The 26,222-nt window shown below is 42.7% G+C and overlaps 1 protein-coding gene across 4 annotated transcripts in view; it reads right to left on the reverse strand.

Annotated features, from left to right (window-relative positions):
* eno4 (enolase 4) overlaps window positions 1–26,222 on the reverse strand; it is a 261,409-nt gene that overhangs the window by 224,331 nt on the left and 10,856 nt on the right. Inside the window, exons 3-9 of one of the 4 annotated variants that reach the window (XM_048551009.2) lie at window positions 11,855–12,045; window positions 9,781–9,923; window positions 7,718–7,881; window positions 3,353–3,484; window positions 1,993–2,058; window positions 1,636–1,794; window positions 497–622 (exon numbers count right to left, since the gene is read on the reverse strand). In XM_048551009.2, the coding sequence (XP_048406966.1) occupies window positions 497–622; window positions 1,636–1,794; window positions 1,993–2,058; window positions 3,353–3,484; window positions 7,718–7,881; window positions 9,781–9,923; window positions 11,855–12,045 (981 nt within the window). The remainder of the gene's footprint in view (window positions 1–496; window positions 623–1,635; window positions 1,795–1,992; window positions 2,059–3,352; window positions 3,485–7,717; window positions 7,882–9,780; window positions 9,924–11,854; window positions 12,046–26,222) is intronic. The other 3 variants (XM_048551011.2, XM_048551010.2, XM_048551012.2) reach the window with 3 other exon arrangements.

The raw sequence follows: 26,222 nt of genomic DNA on the forward strand, positions 1-26,222 counted from the left end.
ACTGTTGGCATTCTATGGTTATCATCTGGTTGAAGACATCCTTTTCTTGTTTGATCCTCCTACATATGAGGCCTCCTGTTCCAAGACAACCTTCTACACAGAGTGAGTCCATTCAGCTTCTTCAGCTATTCGCTTAGTGACCACCTTCAATACCAGCTGCTGGAGTTTCCTTTACAGAGGCTTATCATTCAATTAGGAATGGTGGAGGCAGGGGATTTGTGGTGGAAAGCGACATAGGTGGACCACTCATTCTTTGGCTCAGTCCCTTTCACCACATCTTCTGAAGTGCATTGGTGACATTATTCTACATTAAATGTGCTCTACAAATTTGTACTCGCTCGTAGTTGGCTACTATTTCTCGTCTGAATGAAATTAGACTTTCGAACCAATTGAATCAGTCCACATTATGTTTTGTATTAATCTAGCTAAATTTCTACAGCTTTGATAATCTTTCAACTGTATTTTGAAATTAACTATCATTTTTTAAGCCACTAACCTCTTTCCGAAGGGGATCTATCAGGCCAATGATTGATGGGTGTTTCTCAATCAGGCTTGTGTACAGTTCTATCATTTCATCTGGGTGTTTAAATACTCCAGTTAAAATTTCATATTTCTCCTTCTCCTAAAAGATGTAGAAATAAACTGCTTAATCATTACTCAGAAATGCTGAAAATGACATACAACAAAATTTGGTAACGAAAGAGCACTGGACAGTGCTATATCTCATCAGATTTGCTATCATTACCTCTTCCATGTGTATTGTTGTTGGAGATAAGCTTTCACAACTTTGCATCTCAAGATCTTGAATATGCATCAAATAATTTAAAAATCTGCTATACTCACATCATTATGAAATTATTTAGCTGTCTATTGCATTACCATTTATGCAGGGTCTACACATGCCTTTGGTTGTGAAATAAAATGAAAAAGTGCTGAAGAAATTCAGCAGGTCTGGCAGCATCTGTGGAAACAGAATTAATGCTTCAACTCCAGTGACTCTTCCTGGGAACAGTCATTGTGAATGTACTCCCTTGATTTCCAACTGTCATCACTATTTTTCCACTGATACAAAATGGTATCTTAATGGTCATTATCAAGCATCCTCTATTATTCTTAGAAAGCTAAGGTTGCTTTTGGGAACATCCCTTTCTGGTGCATGGTAGCTCAGGTACCTGTTTTTTATTCATTTACGCAACCTGGCTGGGTAAATATTTACTACCCTTCCCTAGATGCCCTTGAGGTGATAAGCTGCCTTTAAGTTCTGTAGTCCATATGGTACAGGCAGAACTTATAAAGCTTTTAGGGAGGCAGTTCCAGGATTTAACCCAGTGACACTCAAGGACTGTTGATAGATTTCCAAGTTAGGATGGAGAGTGGCTTGGAGGGGAACTTGCAGGTGGTGGTGTTTCCATGAATTTGCTGCCCTCTTCTTCCTGGATAATAGAGGTAATAGATTTGAAAGGTACACACTAATATCGGTTTGATGAATGCTCTGGAAAGGTGGGTTATAAGTAGCATCTTAAATGAGGGGAGGTGGAGCAGCATTTAGCGGTATTGGGTACATGGACATTCAGAGACTTTAGACAAGGATAGATATTAATTATCAAATTTTATGGAAGTTTACTCTTTACTCACATAATCCATTAATTCATGAGCAGCACAATTGAGCATCAAATGTAAGTCCTCCCCCAGCGTCAATTTTAGTGTGTCACAAACCTCCTCTATTAACTCAAAAGGCTGTCCTGTATGTTCAAATCCTTTCTCCCAGCAGCCTAAGTGAGACATTGCTGCAGGCTGAATGTAAGAACAATCACAGTTATTCATTTGTCTGATTGTTTGTTCAAAATATTATGATTTAAGCTCACAGCATCAATGGAGGGAAATAACAAGGTTATGTCTTTCATCTACTATTTTAGGATTGAATATAAAATGATTTTAAGCTGGTTAGTTGAGATAGATGATATAATGCATAATTTCTCAATATACACTTACTAGAGACTTTTGGGAGAACATCCATTTTGTAATTTGTTGTTGAAAAGCCATCATCATCTCCAGACTCTGGAAGACACAATTACATTTTCAAATCATTCTTTTTTAGCAATAACAGTAACTAGATTTTCCAGATTTGATGCAGAATGGATATTTTTTCTCATTGATGCATGTCTGTTTTTGCATGATAGTAGAGCTAAAATGCATTTATTGGCTTTCTTGAGCGGTAGTCAGGGAATCAATTATCAGTACACCTTGGACATTGCATCATATAGTGTGGCACACATCACAGTTTAATTAAGTCAGAAGTCACACACCACCGGGTTATTTAAAATCACAAGCTTTCAGAGTGCTGCTCCTTCATCAGGTGAAGTCAGTTGAAGCTGCGCTCATCCAGAGAAGTGGGGAGTATTCCATCAGTTTCTTGACTTGTGCCTTGTAGACAGCACACAAGCTTTGGGGAATCAGAAGGTGAGTTATTCATTGTAAGACTCTAGCCTTTGACCTGCTCTTGCAGCCACAGTATTTATATAGTATCAGAGATAATGGGAACTGCAGATGCTGGAGAATTCCAAGATAATAAAATGTGAGGCTGGATGAACACAGCAGGCCAAGCAGCATCTCAGGAGCACAAAAGCTGACATTTCGGGCCTAGACCCTTCATCAGAGAGCTCTCTGATGAAGGGTCTAGGCCTGAAACGTCAGCTTTTGTGCTCCTGAGATGCTGCTTGGCCTGCTGTGTTCATCCAGCCTCACATTTTATTATCACAGTATTTATATAGCTAGTTCAGTTCAGTTTCTTGTCAATAGTAATCACCAGGATGTTGATCATAATGCCATTGAATATGAAAGGGTGATGGTTAGACTCTCTCTTATCGGGTGTGTTGAGGTCATTTTGTTAGTTTTCCTTCTACTTTTGATATCCATCTTTATAACAATAATTAGAATGCTTAGCTTAGTAATGATACCATTGTGCCTACAAACCTGAATCTCACCAGCAGGAAAGCCCTATGTTCAAATTACATACTTACAAAATATTATCAGTCCTTTGATTGCTCTTATTGGAAATATTCCTCTTCTGGAGCACTAACATGAACCAATCTCAGAAACAAACACAAGTCCATTTTATTACATCAATTATTGAGCAAGTGAATATCTACCAATGACGTTAGAAATGAACAATAAATAGCACCATCATCACATCTACTGCATGAATTTTTTAAAAAGTAGTGAGGAACCACTGTCTCTGCAACTGACTTATAAACATAGGAAAGAAACAGCTAATCCATAAAGTCATATTACATGTTCTCATGCCTAATGCAAAGTAGAATCACTATAAATACTAGAATATTGAGAGCCTTACCTGTTTATAACCAAGATTGTGCTTTGGAACTGCTATCACTTCCTTCATCAATCTTAATTTTCCTCCAGAAGATTTCCCACAACTAAGTAAACTTACCATAGGAATTGGCATTCTCATTTCTTTTGGGGGCTCCTAAAATTTCAAAGTACAGTAAAGGTTTTATTTTAAACTTGGAAATGTGCAAATGCTTTTCTTGCATATAGTTAAATATTTCTAGTTCCAGAATAACTTGCATTAAATATGGTAATTTCCCAACACATCACGCGAATGCATATCTTGCATTTTGATATCTTTACTTGCCAGCGGCAGTTAATTACCAGTAAGAGACATAATGATCATTCATTTTGCCTCATAGAAAGCTTTCATAATTAGAGTGTTGGTATTTATTAATAGAAAATTGCAGAGTCCATGTTATAATGTACCTTTTTATCCTAGAATATTTCTTAAAGTTTTACAGTTATCAAGGTTGTTTAGAACACCAGTAATATGAACTACTCTTGGGGTTCAACTAAGATGCTCCAAAACAACACTCTATGCTACAACCATCACAAACCATGAAAGCTATTGTAATGAATACCAGCAAAGAGACTGAAACATCTGGTATGATGTATAATGATCTTTCCCAATGATGGAATGAATAAGAAAATGTTGCCAGCCAAGTGGACATGAATGGAAGGATGTAGTCCCTCCATGCTGAAAACAATAAACAAAGAGGACCCCAAGCTTCAGGAGGACAGAAAATGTGACAGCATTGCATTTTCATGGAACATGCCCAAGATGCTGACTTACTCAGCATTACCTCACTCGAAATGACAGTTCTTGCAGTTCCTCTCTCTTCAGGCACTTCTCATCTCCATTTGAAAGCTAACATTCACACCAATCTCAACCTTTCACTCTTTTGCACCCAAGCCTTACTTTTCACAAATCCCGGCCTTTAGAGTCATTCACATAAGCCATTGCCCTGAGTTTTTTGTTTTCATTGCATGGAAAGAGGGTGGGAAACCTCAGACAGAGGCAGAGTGGAGGGAGTCGGGTGGTGGAGGTACTTGTTCTCTAGAGGCAGGCATTTCATAGCCACTCATTAAGAACCCCACCTGGCCCACTGGCAAGAAGTTATTGTTTCAGGAGAGAGCAGTTGTTAGCGCTGAACTGACATGAAAATCTGACTATCTTAAGGCACAGGTGCTCATGTTAAAACAGCTGATCCTCTGAGTGTAAACCCTGTCTTGGGAGAGCTTGACTACTTTGACCCCATCTTCATTCTGCTTTGTATAGAGTCAAAGCTGAGGAATAGGCATTAGGTGCTGCTGCTGGTGTTGCCACCAGTGTCATTCCTCCATTTGATCTTCAGAGGTACAGATTTTGCTTAATCTCTGTTTTAAACTGGGCAGTCACTAATTTTTAAACTGTAATCTCTAGTTCTAGATTCTTCTATAAAAAATATCGACTCTACATCTACCCTGTCAAGGCCCCTTAGGGTCTTATATTTTAATCAGGTCTTTTAGTTTTCTAAACTCCAAAAACTGCAAGCTTAGCTTGTCAAACATTTTCCCTTCATCTGTTACGCCTTCTTTGAATTACCTTCAACACATTTACACCCTTCCTTCAGAAATGTGCCCAATACTTTGCACAGTAATTTAGATGTATTCTCACCAGTGCCCTGTATACCTGGAACGCAACCTCCCTACTGTTGTATTGAATCCCCCTTCTGATAAATGATACTATTCCATTAGCTTTCTTAATTCCTTGCTGCAACTGTATACTAACATTACACAAGGACACCTAGACCCCTTTGCATCTCATCTTTGAACAAACTGTTTAAGCTGTTTCCAAGCTACAGTGAAGAATGGCAATCACAAATCACAACTCAATATGAAAGAAGTGCAAAACAGATGAAATGGCTTCAAAGATATTGGCAATTACTTGTCAAGCACTCTCAGAGAAGAAATGCACAGAGTAGCAGCTTCTCATGTGGTCATAACAGAAGTGTTTCAGTTTCCCAGGTGAAAAAGCTTTCGATTCTTACAGTTTCACTTAAGACGCATTCCCCACTGTGCACTTACTTCAGTGACTCTGGCAAATTTTACACAGTTCTAGGAATAGATCAGTTCCCTATTAAATCTACAATACTTCGTTAAAACAAGCTAACTTTTTTATGGAAAAAAAAGAACTGCAGATTTTGGAAGTCAGAAACAAAATCAGAAATAGCTGGAAAAATTTTAGCAGGTATAGACTCTGTTCAGAAGGATCACTGGCCCCGACCCATTAACTCACTTATCTGTTTACAGATGCTGCCAGACCTGCTGAGTGTTCCAGCAATTTCTGATTTTGTTTCCAATTGTTTATTTGATTGTTTAAATAAATTATCATGAACAGTTGACTGGAGGTATCCTGTTTGGTTTCAAACACAGCCAGATGAAACTTGGGACTGGGTGGGATGACAGAGGGATCATAACTTCATAGAAGCGTCAAAAGCTGCTTGCTCACCCCATAAAGGTTCTACAATTCTCTGCCATCTAATTTACTCAACCCACTTTTATTTCAGTATTGCTTTGTGAGCAACAATCTTGAAAAAGAGGCCAGGGAAAGGTTTGAAATAGCCACAAAACTAAATTGATATTCTTCCCTGTGTTCTTACATACTCCTATCTATATTGTTCATCTTTAATGTAGCCATGTTTTATGTTAAAAATATCATTGTTTAGTGTGGACCTCCAGTTATTCTTAATGCCCTTGAAATTAGGTTGATGGATGCTGATATGAATGCTAGCCAATTGAAATTCCTCACCGTAGCATTCACAAGAGCCATTCTATCAACTATTTTAAATGGGCTATAATTACCCAAAATTAGTTTAATATCCACTAAATAGTTCAATAATTCCTAACCTTATTTAAAATAAACACTTTGTATTAACTTTTAGAACTTACACTTACCATTTAGTGGTTTTCTGATCCAAGCTTAATTTTTCCATTATGTTCCATTTTTCCCACATGGTGAACTCCGTCTCTTGATTAACCCCAAACATTTGCTCATTTACTTTTATCAAACTATTATTTCCTGCTTTCCAAATGGTGTCAGGGAATCCCAGTTATTTTTCGTAGGCTTTTCATCAACAGTTTAACTCCCTGTTTGTTTATACGCACTTCAGGAAAACGTTATTTTTAAAGTTAACTCCCTTAAGAGTTGGTTTTATAAATTTTTTTGACATTCATAGATAAAGTACCTGAAATTAATATAAATGAGTCCTTGTATTATTCATTTTTTCTTTAGCAACTCCATCAACCTTATATGTTAGCCTGTGTCCTCAGTAAAAATGTTACTGTCTTAACTTTCACTTCTCTTCAGCTCAGTAGGCAATGTGCTATATTACTTATTCTTCGGAAACAGCATCCAATATTTTTACAGAGATAACAAAGTGTAGAGCTGGATGAACACAGTAGGCCAAGCAGCATCAAAGGAGCAGGAAAACTGACGTTTTGGGTCTAGACCCTTCTTCAGAAAAATGAAGAAGGGTCTAAGCCCGAAACGTCAGCTTTCCTGCTCCTCTGATGCTGCTTGGTCTGCTGTGTTCATCTAGCTCTACACCTCGATTTCTCAGATTCTCCAGCATCTGCAATTCCTACTATCTCTGAACGAATGTTTTTACATTTCAGCTGTACTGAGCTTAAGACTACAGTGGTCGAAAGTGAGATGCAGGGAGATGATATGCTAATAACAAAGCTAATACATGCTCCCTATTTATTAAATCACCTAGAACACCATTATTGTTTGCTTCACTTTTATATCCCATATAATTTTGGTCAATCTCCACAAGGTCTTGACTTATTTCATTCATATCCATTCAAAAATTCAATAATATCTTAAAGGTCTGTGCAACATTGCCTTTAAACTTGAATACCAAACAATTTCACAAATACCTTACAATTAATAAATTTATAAAGCATGTTACTGACATTTGTTAAAGTCTTTTGTGATATGTTAAACCTTTAAATTCCGAGAATGGGATATTGACATACTTGGGGCCTTTGGCTCAGAGATAATGGGAACTGCAGATGTTGGAGAATCCAAGATAACAAAGTGTGAAGCTGGATGAACACAGCAGGCCCAGTAGCATCTCAGGAGCACAAAAGCTGACGTTTCGGGCCTAGCCGAAACGTCAGCTTTTGTGCTCCTGAGATGCTGCTTGGCCTGCTGTGTTCATCCAGCTTCACACTTTGTTATCTTGGGACCTTTGGCTATTCTGTTGCATGGCTCAAAAGATGCTGGATAAGTTTTCACACAGTTGCAGCTTGTAATTTTTACAATAATTATGAACAGAATAAACTTAGAAGCTGATGAGGAATAATAATTTAATATTCCACCTACATGATTCAAGGAAGCGATATGTAAAAACAAAGATGTATTCTGAAGTTTAACTGCAGCCTTAGCCACCGCCAATGATACAACACCAATAGCCACAGCACCAGGAAAACATTTTTCTGCTGGCTCGCGGGGTTTTATTGGTTTCTCTGGAGCAATACTTTTCTTGGCTGTAATATAAATACAATAAATATGACCTTTAGGACTATCTTTGATCATCCATTGGAATAGAAGAATTTTTTTTCCAATTGTTTTATCAGTTAATTAGCAGTAATAGATTACCTGCATCACGATGCAAAGGGCATTTTGATTATGTGGGACAGTCTAGGTAGGCATTTTCCTGTCCATCACTTTGGTATATTGGATAGAGGAAGCCGAGCCATTTTAAATTGACCCATTTAAAGAACAACAGCATTGATTTCAAGTTTTTCAATCAGTAGCAACCAATCATCGTTTAAAGAATAATTTGAAAATAATTTTAATGACGCTAGCTTGGATGCTGTAGCATTTCTGGGGTAAAAGAACAATATTCTAAACAGTTTGATATTACCCTCCAACCTCCACACTTGAAGACATTAAGACCTTCCTGGAATATTCCACAAGCACCAATCATGTTCCAATATTTCACCTAATTAACCATTCTTCTTGTATAAGCCTTGATGGTGACCATAAACAGTCTATTTAGTGTCAAAGCTGAACCCAATTCCTTCCTCACAAAATGCTCAGATATTTTCACATTTTGCACACTGACTGGGAGCAAGATTAACCTATTTTCACCTGTCTCAAATCAAGTGCTGAGGGTTACCAGTATCACTCTGTGCATCATGACATTTTAAATTAAAAAATATGAAATTGCATGCCTCTCCACATTGGAATAAATGACAATGATGATTTTTATGAGTAATGTACCTTATTTTTCATTGCAGACATTTACATTCTAAAGTTCTCCCTAACTCATTTGATTCTTGAAATTTTAATGCTTGAACAATGAAATTAAAGCTTTTGGAAATTCATTTTCCTAAAAAAAATGTTCTTTTTATATAGCTTGAAACACGTGGCAGGTGCTAAAAAGCATTGATAGAACCACTCATGATTGGAGGACCAAAGTGAGTGACAGATGAGAAATTCAGTGGACCACCTTAGACGGCAAGTTTGTTTTTTTTTCTGGAACTATTTTCTCACAGGTTTGATACCTGTACAAATCACTGATCATGTGAAAGTCCAAATGTAAAACATAAAAATTTCATGTCTTCTCGGTCTCAACATTTTCAGAGAAGGTTGCCATGGGGAAGTGGCAGATGATACTTGCACTGAAATGATTTATTAATTCAAGATTCCAAAGGTGTAGTTAAGTTAATGATTTTTGTTAGTTTTTGGAAGAGAAATAAAGTCTTTGAATATTCCTGGGGTCAGTTGCATATTCAAGGCAGAGGCCTAGTGATGCTGGTGTGGTAGAGAACAAAATAGGGAAGTACACAGAGTTACAAGGTGTCCACCTCAATGAATCTGATTGCATGTCTTTCCTGTGGAGCAAAGAAAGTGTAAGTTCAAACCATACCAAAAGGTATGGAATTAAAATAGATGGGCTGGTGAGATGATATTCTAAATGCCACCTTCTAAGAACCCAAGGAGCTTTTAGGCTGTGATAATAGTTTGGAGCTCTTGAGAAGATTGCAGCTATTGGTTTTTTGCACGTGGGGTTGATTTCACAGTCTATAATTATCTTACGCATCGGTTTCAATTGTTTGTGGTTCTCTAATACTAGACTCTCTCACCACTTGAGTCCATAGCTCCTTTTACAGCCAGATTACCAAAGGCAAATGCAAAATCCATTGAGTGAAAAATTTAAATCCAGTACTTAAGCACATTGTGAGACTCTAACTTAAATCTGAAGCAACTTGGATACTGACAGTGAGACACTTCAACGACACGAAATCCACTGCTGTAAAATGGCAGCAATTATACAAGTTATGGGTTCAGGATACATGTTTACTTTTGGTGTTCAATCAACTATTTTCAATATCAAAGCCAACCATGTTTACGGAAATACTTCCCAAAATTAGACTGACCTTTAAGAGGTTTTTTCTTCTTGTCTAGAACAGGAACAGTGTTGGTTGAAACAGACTGTTCAGGCTCTGGTACAACCTCCTCTACTTCAGCATCTTTTTTCTTTTGCTCTTCATCTTCTTCTACTTTTCTTTGAAAATATTCACTACAAACAGCAAATTTAAAATTGTCACTATGCTCAATTGGCAAATCACTACCAACTCACAACAGTAATAGTAAAAGACAAAAACCTTAAATTAGTGCCAATACATTTGTTGACTAAGGGGCTGTAAAGTGGGCTGAAACCGAATGTTAACAGCCTAAGGGACTCCCAAAACACAAGTCAAATATTGAAGAGACTGGTTCAAACTGTTTGTCTTTGACCAAAACTGTAGCGAAAACAAGATAACTCACTGATTGTGTTAAAACACATGACACAATTGCAGATTGCTACATAATAAAACGAACTATTGATTGAGTTAAAAGAATAATTCAGTCACGTACTAACTGGTAAGGAAAGGATTTAATTTGCACACCATTAATTTACAAGAAATGGCCTCACATGAAGTCAGAGAGTTATTACACCACAGGAGTTCACATGGCCTGTCAATGCCATGTTGGCTGTCTGTAAAGCAATGCAGTCAGTCCCATTCTTCCATTTAATATCCATAACTCAGAAGTCCCTCTATCTTTACAACTGTGTCATTATGTACACATTGCTTCTTTCTATTCCTTCTGTTATAGCATACATCTGAATATACAAATTGAAGGCAGAAGAGGGCCACATGGTTCCTTGAACCAACTCCATCATTCAATCGGATCATGGCTGATCTGATTTCTTCACATTCCTGGCCAAACCAGATCATCTTTTATTTTCATACTTCCCAAGAATCTAACTTGACCTTTAAAAAAATACAAAGACGCTACTTTCACCACCTTACAGGTGGAGGTTTCCAAAGCCTCATGACCCTCTGTGAGGACACTTTTTTTTTGCTCATCTCGGTCTTAAATCCCTTACTTTTAAAAAGTGAACTTTAGTTTTAAATTCTCCTATGACTCTTTTCCACATCCAATCCGTCAAGACTTCTGAGTATCTAGCGGACTGAATTTTCAAATCTTTTGGGAACTTTTTCTGTCAGTGAGATTCATGGTAGGCCATTTCACACACATTTTACCAAGTTTCACGGGCTATAGTTTCACTCATGCATGCAGCATGTCCATTCAATGGCTCTCTGGCATATCAACCTCGTGAACTACCTACTGTTCCTGTCCTCTGCACATCCGACACATTCACCGGGGTAACCTTACCATATCTATGTCATCAGTAATGCCTCTCACATTCATATTCATTTCCATAACACACAATCCCTCCCTCTGTATCATTGCCGGAAAATATGTCTCACCGCCAGGCTGAGTATCCTAAGATGGCTAATAAGGCTGATTCAGTGGCTACAAACTTTATAATACTTAGGATATTTCCTGTCAAGTGTGATGTCTGTTTATGTATAATTAGTTCATGTCATGGTTTGCCTTTTCATCACTCCTGCTTCTGTTCTTCATTTTATCATCATTAGGCCTCAAAATACTGTATTTCTTCCCTCAGACTCAGCCTCCATCTGGTTTGGTCCAGTTCGATGGTCTCCCAAGTGGTAATGTCAATATTGCATTTTTTAGATCATGTTCTAACGAAGGGTCAATGGACTTGAAATGTTAAATCTGTTGCTCTTCACAAATATCATCAGATCTGCTGCATTTCACCAGCACTTGATTTTTGTTTCAGATTTTCAACATATACAACTGTTTATGGTTATTGCATTTCTCGTGTTAGCTTCCAGCACATCTTTGAAGCATTTATTGTACCTTCCTCTATTCCATCAGCCCTTAGTGAACTGTGAGAAGAGGGCCTGCTTTGGGAGCCTGGTATCTAACATCTGAACTATATCACCAACCCACTATAGCTAAATGACAGCTGATTGTAGCCACCATGCTTACAGTACAGCAGTCTTCACACACAAAACAAAACGTACAGGCTATATGCAAGAAATTTTATTACAGAAGTTTAAAAGAGCAATTCATTTAGAAGAACTAAACCTGTACCTCAGAAATTTGTCCACTTGTGTCTGATTAGCTGGCAAAAGCCCTTTTATTAGGGAATTCAGTGGCCCATTAATCCATTCCAAGGCAATTTGAGCACTGAGATTCTTTAGCTCAATTTCTTTATCCATGGTATCGAAGGTAGTGTAGTTAGGATCATGACAAGAATTAGACATTGTAGTAAAACAGATACTCTGAAAAGCAGATTGTGTTGGAACATATTTAATGCAGACACCGGAGTAAAAATGATATAAAATTGTGATGATAATATATTATTTCCTGTAAATGAGATGTTGCCTGACTTGTTTTTAAAATAAGGCCTACAGTCATGTTTGATGCAGAACATTGTTGTATGCATGCTAATCTTCATTTCCAATGCCAGATTGTAAATATAAAAGCTAATTTACCACACTGTTTTTGATATAGAACAAGGTGAAGTAGTTTTAATTCGGCTTTAATTGAATGTGAAATGTGTACAAATAAATTAAAGTTCATTTGAAAATTCTGCAGGCAACTATCATGAATTTTATTTCAGGGTTTCATATAAGCATTATTTTAATAATTTTATAATTTTTCATTAACAAAGTTCCATGAAATAAAGAACTTCAGCTCTTCAATGACTGAGGAGTAATCCAGCTGCAAATTTGTTGAGCCTGAAAGTCAAAACCAGCAGTAGTATTAAAGAGCTGACATAAAGGAATAAAAGAATCAACATGCTTTGAAAGATGCTACATTTCCAGATATAAAAAGGTTGTGATACAATATAATTGAGATTATTTAACTCAAATACCTTCATCAGATTTTGCCATCTCAACATGAAAAGCAGAAAATGGATGAACAGAACCATAAATATACACTTCCCAGTCAATTTCCGCTAGCCACCTTTTTGATCAGCACGGAAAAGTTGGCAAGTTGAGAACCAACGTGTACTCAGATAATGAAGGGTCTAGACCCGAAACGTCAGCTTTCAAGCTCCTCTGATGCTGCTTGGCCTGTTGTTTTCATCCAGCTCTGCACCTAGCTGTCTCTGTACTTAGGTAATATCATGGTTAGCCTCTGTAAGTACCTGCCTCATTTTCCTACTTGAGGTAGGTACTTAAAGTAGACAAGTTAAGAGAGGAGACAGACAAGTTAAAGAGGATGGAGCCAGAGCCAGTAGAGGTGAGTGTAGGTGGGGGTTGGGGGGGGGTGGGGGCGGCTAGGGAGGGGATAGGTCAGTCCGGGGAGGACGATTAATGACAGCTTTATGATGTTCTAAGATAAGCAATATTTTCAGTGGCGATTAAATAGACAATTGTCCATTTATTTGCTGTACAGGCACTTCAAAAGCTTCCCAATGCCACCTCCTGGCTTGTGAGTTCTGTTCATAGTGATATTAAGTAAGCAGATATGCTTGGAAGTAATGAAGGGGCATATTGACTATGGAGCCAATGTGGAAGATCTGAGGACATGTAATGGTTATGGAGAAAGTGTACTTAACTGTAAAGAGAACATACATTCACTAGATTGCTCAATTAAAGGACAGGTGCAATTTAATGGGTAGCTCATACAGTTTATCTGGTCTGTCTACCTACACAATGCTCCTGAAGGAAAATAATTAACAAGCTGTCCTTGAAAGGCACAATTAATTTGAAATTATACAGGTGAACTGTGTAGGCAGGAAGGCCAATGTGAGTGTCCAAATTCCAGGTAGCTGAGAGCCTACCAGCCAGTAGCTTACACCAATAGTGGATCTCAAGGTACAGTTCCTTTCTGAACCCATCAAATAAACTTTAACTAAATAATGACCACAGCTGCCAGCCCATCTACCATTATAGAAGGGGACATCTCCACAAGAATGGCCAGCAGCTGAAGATTCAACATTACGAGACTATTCAGAGGTGGGCATATGTGAGATAGAATACTCGGTGCATACATTTTAAAATTGCAACCACATCTCCAAAGCTGCCTTTACAAAGCTGATTGGAATTCCAATCTATGACTCTGAAATCTAAGTTCTTATGAACTATTCATGGGAGCAGATATGAACATTCATTCCTTATTTGTTCAACTTCATTGCTACTGTATTCCTATCAACTCATAATGAATTAGACAGTGAATGTTAAAAGCAGTTCATATCACAGAAGGATTCGCATTATAAATGCTGTTTTACTTACAGCATTTCTCAAGTATTTATACCAAGACAACAATTTATTCACAAACCCAAAGCTGAAAGTGTACGTGTGTTGTAGGGCTAATGATAATTATCTAATTGTAGTACAATATAGATAGCTCAGCCTTCCAGTCTATCAAAGATAGGAAGCACCCTGCTCTCAAATTATTGCATTCAACCAAGTAATTATACTGATCTGAAAAAAAAAGTGATGGTCAGGATAATCTACTCGCAGAAGTGATGGAATGGGGCAAAATTTGCTGTCAAAATTATGAGAGGCTAATGGTGCTCACCATTAATGATGTATAAACAGTACAGCAAGTTCAGCTAAGTGGCAGATGCATGATTGAATGTAGATATCCAAATGTTGCTATTGAATTTGTGCTACTTTGCTATTACCTGAATGAAATGGCATTTTGCAGCCTGCCGGACTACCAAGATACATTGATTGGCATTATGTTATAAGATAAAAGCAGAAAATGCTACAAATACTCAGCTGGTCAGGCAGCATCTGTGATGAGAGAAACAATTAACTTTGTAAGAATTAAGTAAAAATAGGAACAGGTTCTGGCCATGTGAAATTGCTTCTAACTGAGGGGTGAATGACTGAATTGCAGCTGTCCAAATGAAAAGTAAAAGGAAGAAACTAGAAGAAAACAGAACCAGGAAAGAAAAGCTCCACAAAATGGAGGCAAAAATGGGGATCTAAAATGGTTGAACTCAAGGTTTAAAATCCAGAAGGCTGCAGATTGTCAATTAGAAAGAGGAGATGCTGTTCTGGGAGGTCTGTTGAGCTTCGTTGAAATGCTCTACAGGGCCAAGGACATAATGATCAGAGCAGAGCAAGTGAAAAGTTGAAAATGACCAGCTCTAGGAAGCTCAGAGTTATATCTCCAGATTGAAAAGAGGCATTATGCAAAATGGCCATCCAGTCTTTATTTGGTCTCCATTATGTAGATAAATGATATCGGGTTTTTTTTCCACAACTGATACAAACTTAGCTCACTACAAAAAGCTGATTTTTAACATACTTGTTCATGGGATGCGTGTACCATTAATATGACCAGTATTTGTTACATATCTTTAATGGCCCTTTAGAAGGTAATAGTGAGCAGCCCTTTTGAACCATTGCAATCCATTTGGTGTAGATGTTGTTAACATGAAGATTCAGGTGTTGCACCTTGGTACAAGGAACATGGAGAAACAGTATAAAAGAAAGGGTACTATTCTAAAAGGTTGTACAGGAGCAGAGAGATCTGGTTATATCATCACATCGGGAGAGGCGATGGCTAAGTAGTAATATCACCAGACTGTTCATCCAGAGACCTAGGTAATGTTTTGAGGACCTAGGTTCAAACCCACCAAGGCAGATTTTGGAATTCAAATTCAAAAATCTGCAAATAGGAGTCAAATGATGACCATGAAACCACTGTCAATTATCAGAAAAAAAACTCATCTGCTTCACTAATGCCCTTTAGGGAGGGAACTGCCATCCTTACCTGATCTGGCCTACATGTGACTCCAGTCCCACAGTAATATGGGTAACTCTTAACTGCCCCTAATGGGCAAATAGCAATGGCCAATAAATGCTGACCTAGCCAGCGGTGCCCTAATCGTGTGAATGAAATGCAAAAAATACATTTAAGTCATTAAAGGTGGCTGGACAGGTAGAGAGTGCTGTTTATAAAACGTTCACTACTTGTGGGCCGCAATGTACAACAGCACAGAGATTGAGATGAACTAATACGGGACACAGGTTAGACTTCTGCTGGAACACTGAGTACAATTCTAGGCGCCACAGTATAAAAAGCTTGTGACTGGAGTGGAGAGCGTGCAGAAGAAGTTTACAAGAACGGTTCCAGGGATGAAGAAAGATTTGAGAAGTTGGGATTACTTTTCATGGAGAGAACAAGGCAAGAAGCAGATTTGAACAACTGTCAAAATCATGATGGAGCTAGACAGAGTAGATAGAGTAACTATTCCAGCTTAGAAAAGGGTTTGAGAACCAGAAGATATCGATTTAAAGAGAAGCAAATATGAGGTCAGAGAAACCATCTTCTCACAGTAAGTAGAAAGGGTTTGGAATGCACTGCCTGGAAGTGTGAAAGGCAAAGCCTTCTACAAAACCCAAATTTATTTTGTTTCAGACTCCACTAAGGACCCCATTTCCCCATTACTCTCCAAGAGTCCTGGAACATGCTTAGAATATTAGCCTGACAGATTGTGTGCGCTCTGTGCCATTTCATTTAAACATTTTCAGAACATTGCCATCCAAGTCATCTGAACTGCACCTATGCGTTTGCAGAGTGTGCAACAGGAGACCACAGGACATAAATATTAGACCATGAGGCCTTGTAGAGAAATAAAACATAAGTCTTGTGACAACATTGGAATAAAGTGATCTGAAATGTTATGGAAAGCAGGCAGGAAATTGGAGTAAAAGCCAGATGAGATCTAACCTTTGACCAGCTCTTGTAGCTATAGTTTTTCTAATGGTCAATCCAGTTCAGCTTCAGATCAGTGTAACCCTCAGCATATTGATGTGGGGGATTCAGTGATGGTAATATCATCAAACATCAAGGGGTAATGGTTAAATTCTCTCTTGTTGGAGTTGATCACTGGCTAGCACTTGTTTGACACTACCCTGAGGAACTCCTGCATAAATATCTTGGAGCTGACATGACGGACTTCTAACAACTACAATCATCATTCTTTGTACCAGGTATGATTCACACCAGTGCAAAGTTTTCCTTTTGATTGCCATTGACTCCAGTTTTGCTGGGGCTCCTTGATGCCACACTTGATCAAATGCACCTTGATGTCAATGGCAGTCAGTCACACTTCAACTCTGAAATTCAGCTATTTTTTGTACATGGCTGAACTTGAAGTACCATGAGCAGGTTTAAGCAATACAGCTCAGGAAGGATATATTGGCCTTGGAGCAAGTACAACATAGGTTTACAAGAATGACACCAAGACTTCAGGGGTTAATTTATGAGTAAAGATTATACAAATTAAGCCTGTATTCTCTCGTTGAATGGTAGAACACGCTCAAGGGGCTGAATGGTCTACTATGTTTCTAAAGCAATTATTGATGTCAGGAGCTGGGTGGCCCTGGCAGAATCAAACTGAGCACCAGTGAGCAGGTTATTGCTAAGAATTACTTGACAGTACTGTTAATGACATCTTCTATTCCCTTATTGATGATGGAAAATTGAAGCATCAGGATGGGTATATGGACAGTAAGAGTTTAGAGGGACATGGGCCAAATACTGGCAAATGGGACTAGATTTATATAGGATAACTGGTCAATATGGACAAGTTGGATCAAAGCGTCAGTTTCCGTGCTGCATATCTCTATGATTCTATGACTGATGGGATGGTAACTGGCCAAGTTGGATTTGTCCCATGTTTTGTGTACGAGACATACCTGTGGTGTTATACATCAGCAGGCTGAGTGCCGTGGCTAGGGCTCAGAACACGAGAAGAACATCAGCAAAACTTAATTACATAATTTTTGAGTCGGTAATAATGTTTGGGCTAATTGTGGAGAAGCTTTTTAAAAGCTGGTCAGTTTCCTTGCTATAAAATCTAACATTCAGGGCATTAAGCAGATGAGCAGATGAGTAACTTCCAGGTGCATGCATTTGGTGCAACGTGTCACTTCAGGCTTTAATCTCATTTTTAACAATTGTATTTAGGATTTAAAATGTATATTTAAATGTTAGTTTAAGGTTAATTATTCTACTTGGCTCCCTGCAGCTTCCTAATTCAAAATGCCCTTATAGTAAAGTCAGACAAACTGCGTGCACTCCTATTAGATGATAAATAATCAAAACATTCTTTAAACTTGCTGATAGATAATGGGTCAATATTACATAATTTTCATATGCTTCTTACTCACTTTGATAACTTTTGGTGAAACCGCTCTCAACATCTCATAGTTTAAAAGGTAATTTTAAAAAAATGCATATCTAAGAGTTTGCATCAACCAACACACAAGTAAGAGATACTACAGATGGAAGCAATTGTTAATTTAGAAAATATATGGAGATTGACTCAAAGTAAGAGAGATCAGACTGTTGCTTTAATGAGACTTTTTGAAAAGTCAAAGGTATTTTAAGGAAAAATACACAAGGGAATTATTTTAACACTAATAATGGAAATTATTAGTGATACTTCATGTCCTTTCAAACAGACTGAGCTGCCGACATTTAGTATAAGTAAGGTCTTAAGGGGAAATGAGTTTCAGGCAGCAGATAGATTTTTAACAGCAGGATGTCACGAGGAAACTGTAAATTGTGAAATATGTTTATTTGACAAAGAACTTAAAGCAGATGATTAAAATCAAGATACAGGAGCATGTATAGATTACATTGTTTCTGGATGTGAGTTTGCTCGCTGAGCTGGAAGGTTAGTTTTCAGACGTTTCGTCACATTTTTTTATTTGAAAAAAATATACTTTATTCGAAAGATGTACAAAAAAAAACATATTTACACACCTACCCAGTCATGCAAGCCGCTCCGGGTTACCCGGGGGTACATACACCAACTAAAGGAAAAAAACAAAGAAGGAGAAAAAAACAAAGCAAAGAAAACAATCCCGGCAGTCGTCACCCCGCACAGTCCTCGTTGGCCCCCTGGCCAGTTGGGGAAGGCGCCAGCTGGGCCCACTTACCACATAGGGTTCTCTTTTCTATTCTGGACGAGGGGTTTCATACGGTGGTCTTTCCCCACCGCGCCTTGGCGGCGGCTGCCCCAAGCTTTAGCGCGTCCCTCAGCACGTAGTTCTGGACCTTGGAGTGCGCCAGTCTGCAACACTCGGTCGGGGTCAGTTCTTTCAGCTGACAGACCAGCAAGTTGCGGGCAGACCAAAGAGCGTCTTTCACCGCATTGATGGTCCTCCAGGTGCAGTTGATGTTGGTCTCGGTGTGCGTCCCCGGAAACAGCCCGTAGAGCACGGAGTCCCGCGTCACGGAGCTGCTCGGGACAAACCTCGACAAATACCACTGCATCCCCCTCCAGACCTCCTGCGCATAGGCACACTCCAGAAGGAGACGATCGACAGTCTCGTCCCGCCCGCAGCCACCTCGAGGGCAGCGTGCGGTGGTGCAGAGATTCCGGGCATGCATAAAGGATCTCACTGGCAGAGCCCCTCTCACTGCCAGCCAAGCAATGTCCTTGTGCTTGTTTGAAAGTTCTGGCGATGAGGCATTCTGCCAAACGAATTTGGCAGTCTGCGTGGGGAACCACACGACGGGATCCACCCTCTCCTTTTCCCGAAGGATCTCGAGGATACTACGTGCTGACTGCTGCCCGACGGCCTTGTGGTCAAAGGTGTTTCCTTTCAAAAATTTCTCCACGAAGGACAGGTGGTACGGAATGGTCCAACTACTCGGAGCGTTCTGCGGCAACGAGGCCAGGCCCATCCTTCGCAACACCGGGGACAGGTAGAACCTCAGTAAGTAGTGACACTTGGTGTTTGCATACTGAGGATCTACGCACAGATTGATGCAGCCGCACACAAAGGTAGCCGTCAGGGCGAGGGTGGCGTTCGGTACGCCCTTTCCCCCATTTTCCAGGTCTTTGTACATGGTGTCCCTGCGGACCCGGTCCATCCTCGCCCCCCAAATGAAGTGGAAGATGGCCCGGGTGACTGCAGCGGCGCAGGCCCAGGGAATCGGCCAGGCCTGCGCCACATACAACAGTACCGAAAGCCCCTCGCACCTGACAACCAGGTTCTTACCCGCGATGGAGAGGGACCGGAGTGTCCACCTGCCCAGCTTCTGCTTCAATTTGGTGATACGCTCCTCCCAAGTCTTAGTGCACGCCCCAGCGCCACCAAACCAAACACCCAGCACCTTCAGGTAGTCCGTCCTGACGGTGAAGGGGATGAAGGAGCGGTCGTCCCAGTTCCCGAAGAACATGACCTCGCTCTTACCCCTATTGGCTTTGGCACCCGAGGTTCAAACTGGCCACAGATGTCCAACAGTCTACTCACCGACCGACGATCGGTGCAGAAGACGGCGACATCGTCCACGTACAGGGAGGTCTTGACCTGAAGGCCTCCGCTGCCTGGGATAGTCACGCCCTTCAGGCTCACGTCCTTCCTTATGGATGCTGCAAAGGGCTCCACACAGCACACAAACAAGGCAGGAGAGAGCGGGCAGCCCTGCCTGACTCCAGATCTAACAGGAAAACTGTCTGAATCCCACCCGTTGATCGAGACTGCGCTAACGATGTTGGCGTAGAGCCGCCGGATCCAATTGCGGATGCCCTCCCCGAACCCCAATTTGGAGAGAACGTCCCTCACGTAAGCATGAGAGACCCTGTCGAAGGCCTTCTCCTGGTCCAGGCTGATGAGGCAGGTGTCCACCCGCCTGTCCTGTACGTAGGCGATCATATCCCTGATGAGCACGAGGCTCTCAGCGATCTTCCTGCCCGGCACAGCACAGGTTTGGTCAGGGTGAATCACTGACTCCAGGACAGACCTGACCCGGTTGGCTATGACCTTGGCCAGGATTTTGTAGTTCACGTTCAATAGTGAAATGGGACGCCAATTCTTAATTTCTTCCCTCTCCCGCTTCCTCTTGTAAATGAGGGTGATGATGCCCTTCCTCATGGACTTGCACATTTCCCCTGCCCAAAGCGCACTATCGTACACCTCCAGCAGGTCCCGGCCGACCAGGCCCCAAAGCGCGGAATACAGCTCGACCGGTAAGCCGTTGCTTCCGGGAGTCCTATTCCTCTCCAAGGACTTGAGGGCTCTGGTCAGCTCGTCCAGGGATATCGGCCGGTCCAGCCACTCCCTCGTGCCGTCGTCTAAGACCTCCGTGATAGACGACAGGAACGACTTGGAGGCCGTGCTGTCCGTGGGCTTCGTGTCGTACAGTCCGGCATAGAAGGATCTGCTGATCCTCAAAATGTCGGGCCAAGACGACGTCACCAAGCCGTCCTCCTTCAGCCGGCTAAGCACAGAGCTCTCTTTCAGAAGGTGCACAAAGAAGAAACGCGAGCATGTCTCGTCCTGCTCCACGGAGCGGACCCTGGACCGCAAGATTATCCTGGAGGCCTCCGCGGCAAAGAGCGAGGCTTGCTGGCCCCTCACCTCGCAGAGGTCCTCCGTGACATCGACACCCATCAACTGCAGAAGGAGCAGGTTCTGCACCCTTTTCTGGGGTTGCGACAGCTTTCCCCGCCTCTCTCTTGCCTTCTGAACACCTTGTGGACAAAGAACCTCTTGATGTTCTCCTTCACCATCTCCCACCAGTCGCCCAGAGACTCAAAGAGGGGTTTCACGGTTCTCCAACCGGCGTACTCCCTCTTAAGCTCCTCGACGTTCTCTGGGGTCACCAGAGTCGTGTTGAGCTTCCACGTCCCCTTGCCGGCCGGCTGGTCGTCCTGTAAGTGAAAGTCGGCCAGCAGGAGGCAGTGGTCAGAGAAGAACACCGGCTCGACGCCGCTGGAGCTGATCGAGAACGCCCGTGACACAAACAGGAAGTCTATCCTTGAGCAGATAGACCCGTCTGGCCGCAACCAGGCGTACCTCCGCTGCGCTCCGTCTGCAGGGGTGCTGAAGATGTCGAGCAGTTTGGCGTCCTTCACCGTGCCCATTGGGAATCTGTACGTGACGTCCAGTTAACTCCCCCCACCCGCTGTCCCCACGCCGGATCTTCCATCTGCATCGATGATGCAGTTGAAGTCTCCACCTAGGATGACCGGCCTGGACGTAGCCAGCAGGGGTGGAAGCCGCTGCAGGACGGCCAACCGCTCACTCCGTACCGCTGGGGCGTACACGTTGATCAGCCTCAGGGGAGCGTTCCTGTAGGTGATGTCAGCCACTAGGAGGCGCCCCCCCACCACCTCCTGAACTTGAGAGATGGTGAAGTTGCGCCCCCGCAGCAGAATAGCCAGGCCCGAGGAGCGACAGTCGTTACCCCCTGACCAGATCGAAGGCCCACAGGTCCAGGCGCCGGACCATTTCCCGTACCTGCCGAGGTGCGGTATCCCGCACTCCTGCAGAAACAGGAGGTCCGCCTCGATGGTGGTCAGGTAGGCCAACGTGGATACACATCTTGCGGTGGACCTGACACTGCGCACATTAATGCTCGCAACTCGTACCCTCATTGTGGGCAGTGACCGCAGTACCCTCCCCAAGTCCAAGGTCCAGCCCCTCCATCTGTCCCTTCATGCCCATTGCCCGGGCTAACTGCTGGACGCTCTCCGGGCTCAGGAAACCGTCCGTGCTGCCTTCCGGGTGGCATCCCCCCGCCAGGGGTGCGGAGGCAGGAGGGTCCGGCTCCGGGTCAGGCTGGGGTCGCGTTGTTTCCTCCTTCCCGCCTGGAAGTTCTGGGGGCCCCTCCAGTGCCCCAGCAGCACTTGACTGGGTGTCGGAGGGAGCCTCAGGACGCCTCCCGTCACCTGGAAGCGGGGTGCTGCTTTCCTTCTCCCTTGAGATCTTTAGCTTCTGCTTCGGGCGGGCCCTCTCCGAATCCCCCTCATCAGAGGAGCTCTTATAGCCCCCCTGTAGCTGCCTCTTCCCGCCTGATGGTTGCGGTTCCTGGGCCCGACGTCGCACCTTCCTCCTCACTTTCCGGATCGTTGTCCACTCCCCTGGGTCGCCTGTCGCCACCTCCATCGACTCCGGGTTGTCGCGGGGGGGGTGGGGGAGCGGAGCCTGCTTTGCTGGCCTTGGGCCCATCCTGCGGGGCTGGGCCCTCCTGCACGACCTGCCCCTCCTGCACATTAGTGGGGTCCTTGCAGGGCCCTCGTGCCTTCCTCTCCTCCGGGGGGGCTGGCCCCGCATTGCCCCTGCCGGCGACCTGGGTGTAGGTGGTCCCCCACTGCGGGCATGCCCTATAGAGGTGGCCCGCTTCCCCGCAAAGGTTGCAGCTTTTGTCTTGTGGGCAATCCTTTGCAAGGTGTCCCTCCTCCCTGCAGATGGTGGCTTTGCAGTCGGCCGCCACGTGACCTGACCTACCACAGGCATGGCAGACTTTAGGTTGCCCTGCATAGGTCAGGTAGCCCTTGCTCCCGCCGATCGCGAAGCTGGACGGTGGGTGTACGACATTCCCGTCCGCGCCCATCCTCAGCATCACCTTGACCTGCCTCTTACTGGTCCAGATGCCAAAGGGGTCCATGATGTCAGTTAGGTCCCCTTCCACCTTCACGTATCTTCCGAGGAAGGTCAAGACATCAACTGCTGGCACATGTGGGTTGTACATGTGTACAGTCACCATACGGCTCCTCTGCGCTGGCATCACAAACAGCGGGACAGCGGTCAATACAGAGAGGGGGCCCTCACCTCCTTTCTCCTTGAAAACCTCCAGGAAGCGCTCGCAAAGCTTGGCACTCCTGAAGGTCACATCGTAAAAACCTCCTCCGGGGAAATCCTGCAGGCAGTAAATGACAGCAGCAGTGAACCCACAACAGTCCAACAGGACCCTCTTCACAAAGAAGGTGCAGTCCACAGGTGCACCTTCATCCACCTTCTTTATGGAAACACGGATGGTGTTCCGGACCCCCTGACCTGGGGCACGAGCACTAGCCATCGTTGCAGGTTGGCTGCCCCCCGAACCAGCGTTAGGCCGAAGCCAGCATTAAGATCCACTGGTCGCAAGGGCGCACAGCCAACCCGACGTCCTCCCTTCACCTCCAAGACAGCACTCCCCCCCCCTCTCGGTCCACAAGAGAGTGGGTTTTTATTTTGTTCCAGATGTAAGCTGGTTCACTGATCTTGAAGGTTTGTTCCCAGACGTTTTGTCACCATTCCAGGTAATGTCAGTGAGCCTCCGACGAAGTACCGGTGTTATGTCCTGCTTTCTATTTATCTGTTTAGGTTTCCTTGGGTTGGTGATGTCATTTCCTGCGTTGGTGATGTCATTTCCTGTTCCTTTTCTCAGGGGGTGGTAAATTGATTTGGAGCCAATGTGTTTGTTAATGGAGTTCCGGTTGGAATGCCATGCTTCTAGGAATTCTCGTGCGTGTCTCTGTTTGGCTTGTCCTAGGATGGATGTGTTGTCCCTCCTCATCTGTATGTAAGGATATGAGTGATAGTGGGTCATGTCTTTTTGTGGCTAGTTGATGTTCATGTATCCTGGTGGCTAGCTTTCTGCCTGTTTGTCCAATGTAGTGTTTGTCACAGTTCTTGCAAGGTGTTTTGTAGATGACGTTCGTTTTGCTTGTTGTCTGTTTAGGGTCTTTTAAGTTCATTAGCTGCTGTTTTAGTGTGTTGGTGGGTTTGTGGGCAACCCTGATGCCAAGAGGTCCGAGTAGTCTGGCAGTCATTTCGGAAATGTCTTTGATGTAGGGGAGAGTGGTTATGGTTTCTGAGCCCGTTTTGTCTGTTTGTTTGGGTTTGTTGCTGAGAAATCCGCGGACTGTGTTCGCAGGGTACCCATTTTCTTTTTGAATACACTGTATAGGTGATACCCTATGAACACAGTCCGCGGATTTCTCAGCAACAAACCCAAACAAACAGACAAAACGGGCTCAGAAACCATAACCACTCTCCCCTACATCAAAGACATTTCCGAAATGACTGCCAGACTACTCGGACCTCTTGGCATCAGGGTAGCCCACAAACCCACCAACACACTAAAACAGCAGCTAATGAACTTAAAAGACCCTAAACAGACAACAAGCAAAACGAACGTCATCTACAAAACACCTTGCAAGAACTGTGACAAACACTACATTGGACAAACAGGCAGAAAGCTAGCCACCAGGATACATGAACATCAACTAGCCACAAAACAACATGACCCACTATCACTCCTATCATTACATACAGATGAGGAAGGACAACACATCCATCCTAGGACAAGCCAAACAGAGACACGCACGAGAATTCCTAGAAGCATGGCAATCCAACCGGAACTCCATTAACAAACACATTGATTTGGAGCCAATCTACCATCCTCTGAGAAAAGGAACAGGAAATGACATCACCACAGGAAATGACATCACCAACCCAAGGAAACCTAAACAGATAACTAGAAAGCAGGACATAACACCAGTGCTTCATCGGAGACTCACTGATGATGTTACCTAGAATGGTGATGAAACGTCTGAAAACTAACCTTCCAGCTCAGCGAGCAAACTCACATCCAGAACCTCAACCTGAGCTACAAATCTTCTCAAAACTCGCTAGCACATTGTTTATGTACGTATTAAATCTATGCTGGCTGTTAAGATTACTCCACACTACATCTGTGATCTCAATGGACATTCTTGCAAGCTAGTAATATTTACCTAGGAGTACACATTGGAGTTCTGATGGAAGGTCAGCACCCTAAATAATAACTTGCCTTTTCCAATGCTGATGGACATACTGACAGAATTTTCTGCTTCTGCTGTCATCAACCTGTGATTTCCCATTTAACAGGTAGAATTTAGTTAGATGTTGAGGCCACAAGTAGAAGATCCAGCCACCAAATCTCTCTGACCTTTACTTGCAGACATGAAGATTTATTTTCTTAGAAGATTTACCTACTTCTTTCAATACAGGTCAAACACTGACAGATCTTAATGATTTCAAGTTATCTTCAATTAAAGATTATGTCCTGAAATGACTCAGCTATTCCAGCAGAACTCAGCTGTGATTCAGATGGAAGTCTAATGGAACAGACAAATCTGATTATACTGAGTCCCCGTTTCTAAAGGACAGTAGGCAGTAATAACACTGAATAAGTAGCCCAAGTAGTTCATGGAAGGTGTTGGTCGGTTGTTGTGAACCAAGTGCAGGTGCTCAACAAAGCCGTCTCTAAGCCTCCGCTTAGTCTCAATGATGTACAGGAGGCCACATCAGGAGCAGCGGATGTAATGGATCACATTAGTGGACGTGCAGGTGAACATCCGTCTGATGGGGAATGTTTTTTGGGTCGTTGGATGGGAGGTGAGGGGAAGATGTAGGGGCAGGTGTAGCATTTCCTGCGATTGAAGTGAAAGGTGCTGGGGCTGGTGGGTCTAGTGGGGAATGTAGAGTGGAAGAGGGAGTTGTGGAAAGAGCAGTTCCTACGGAAGGCAGATAGGGGAGGGGAGGGAAATATATTATTGTGGTTGGTTGGCCTGCTGAGCTGGTTCATGTTTTTCCGCAGACGTTTCATTACCTTGCTGGGTAGCATCATCACTGCAGTCGCCGATGAAATGCTGTTGTGTTTTCCTGACTGTTATTTGAACTCTGGAGTCTGTTGAACAGGATTACCTCACTTCCAGTTT

This window comes from Stegostoma tigrinum, chromosome 20 (genome assembly GCF_030684315.1).
Source record: "Stegostoma tigrinum isolate sSteTig4 chromosome 20, sSteTig4.hap1, whole genome shotgun sequence".
NCBI classification, from domain to species: Eukaryota; Metazoa; Chordata; class Chondrichthyes; order Orectolobiformes; family Stegostomatidae; genus Stegostoma; species Stegostoma tigrinum.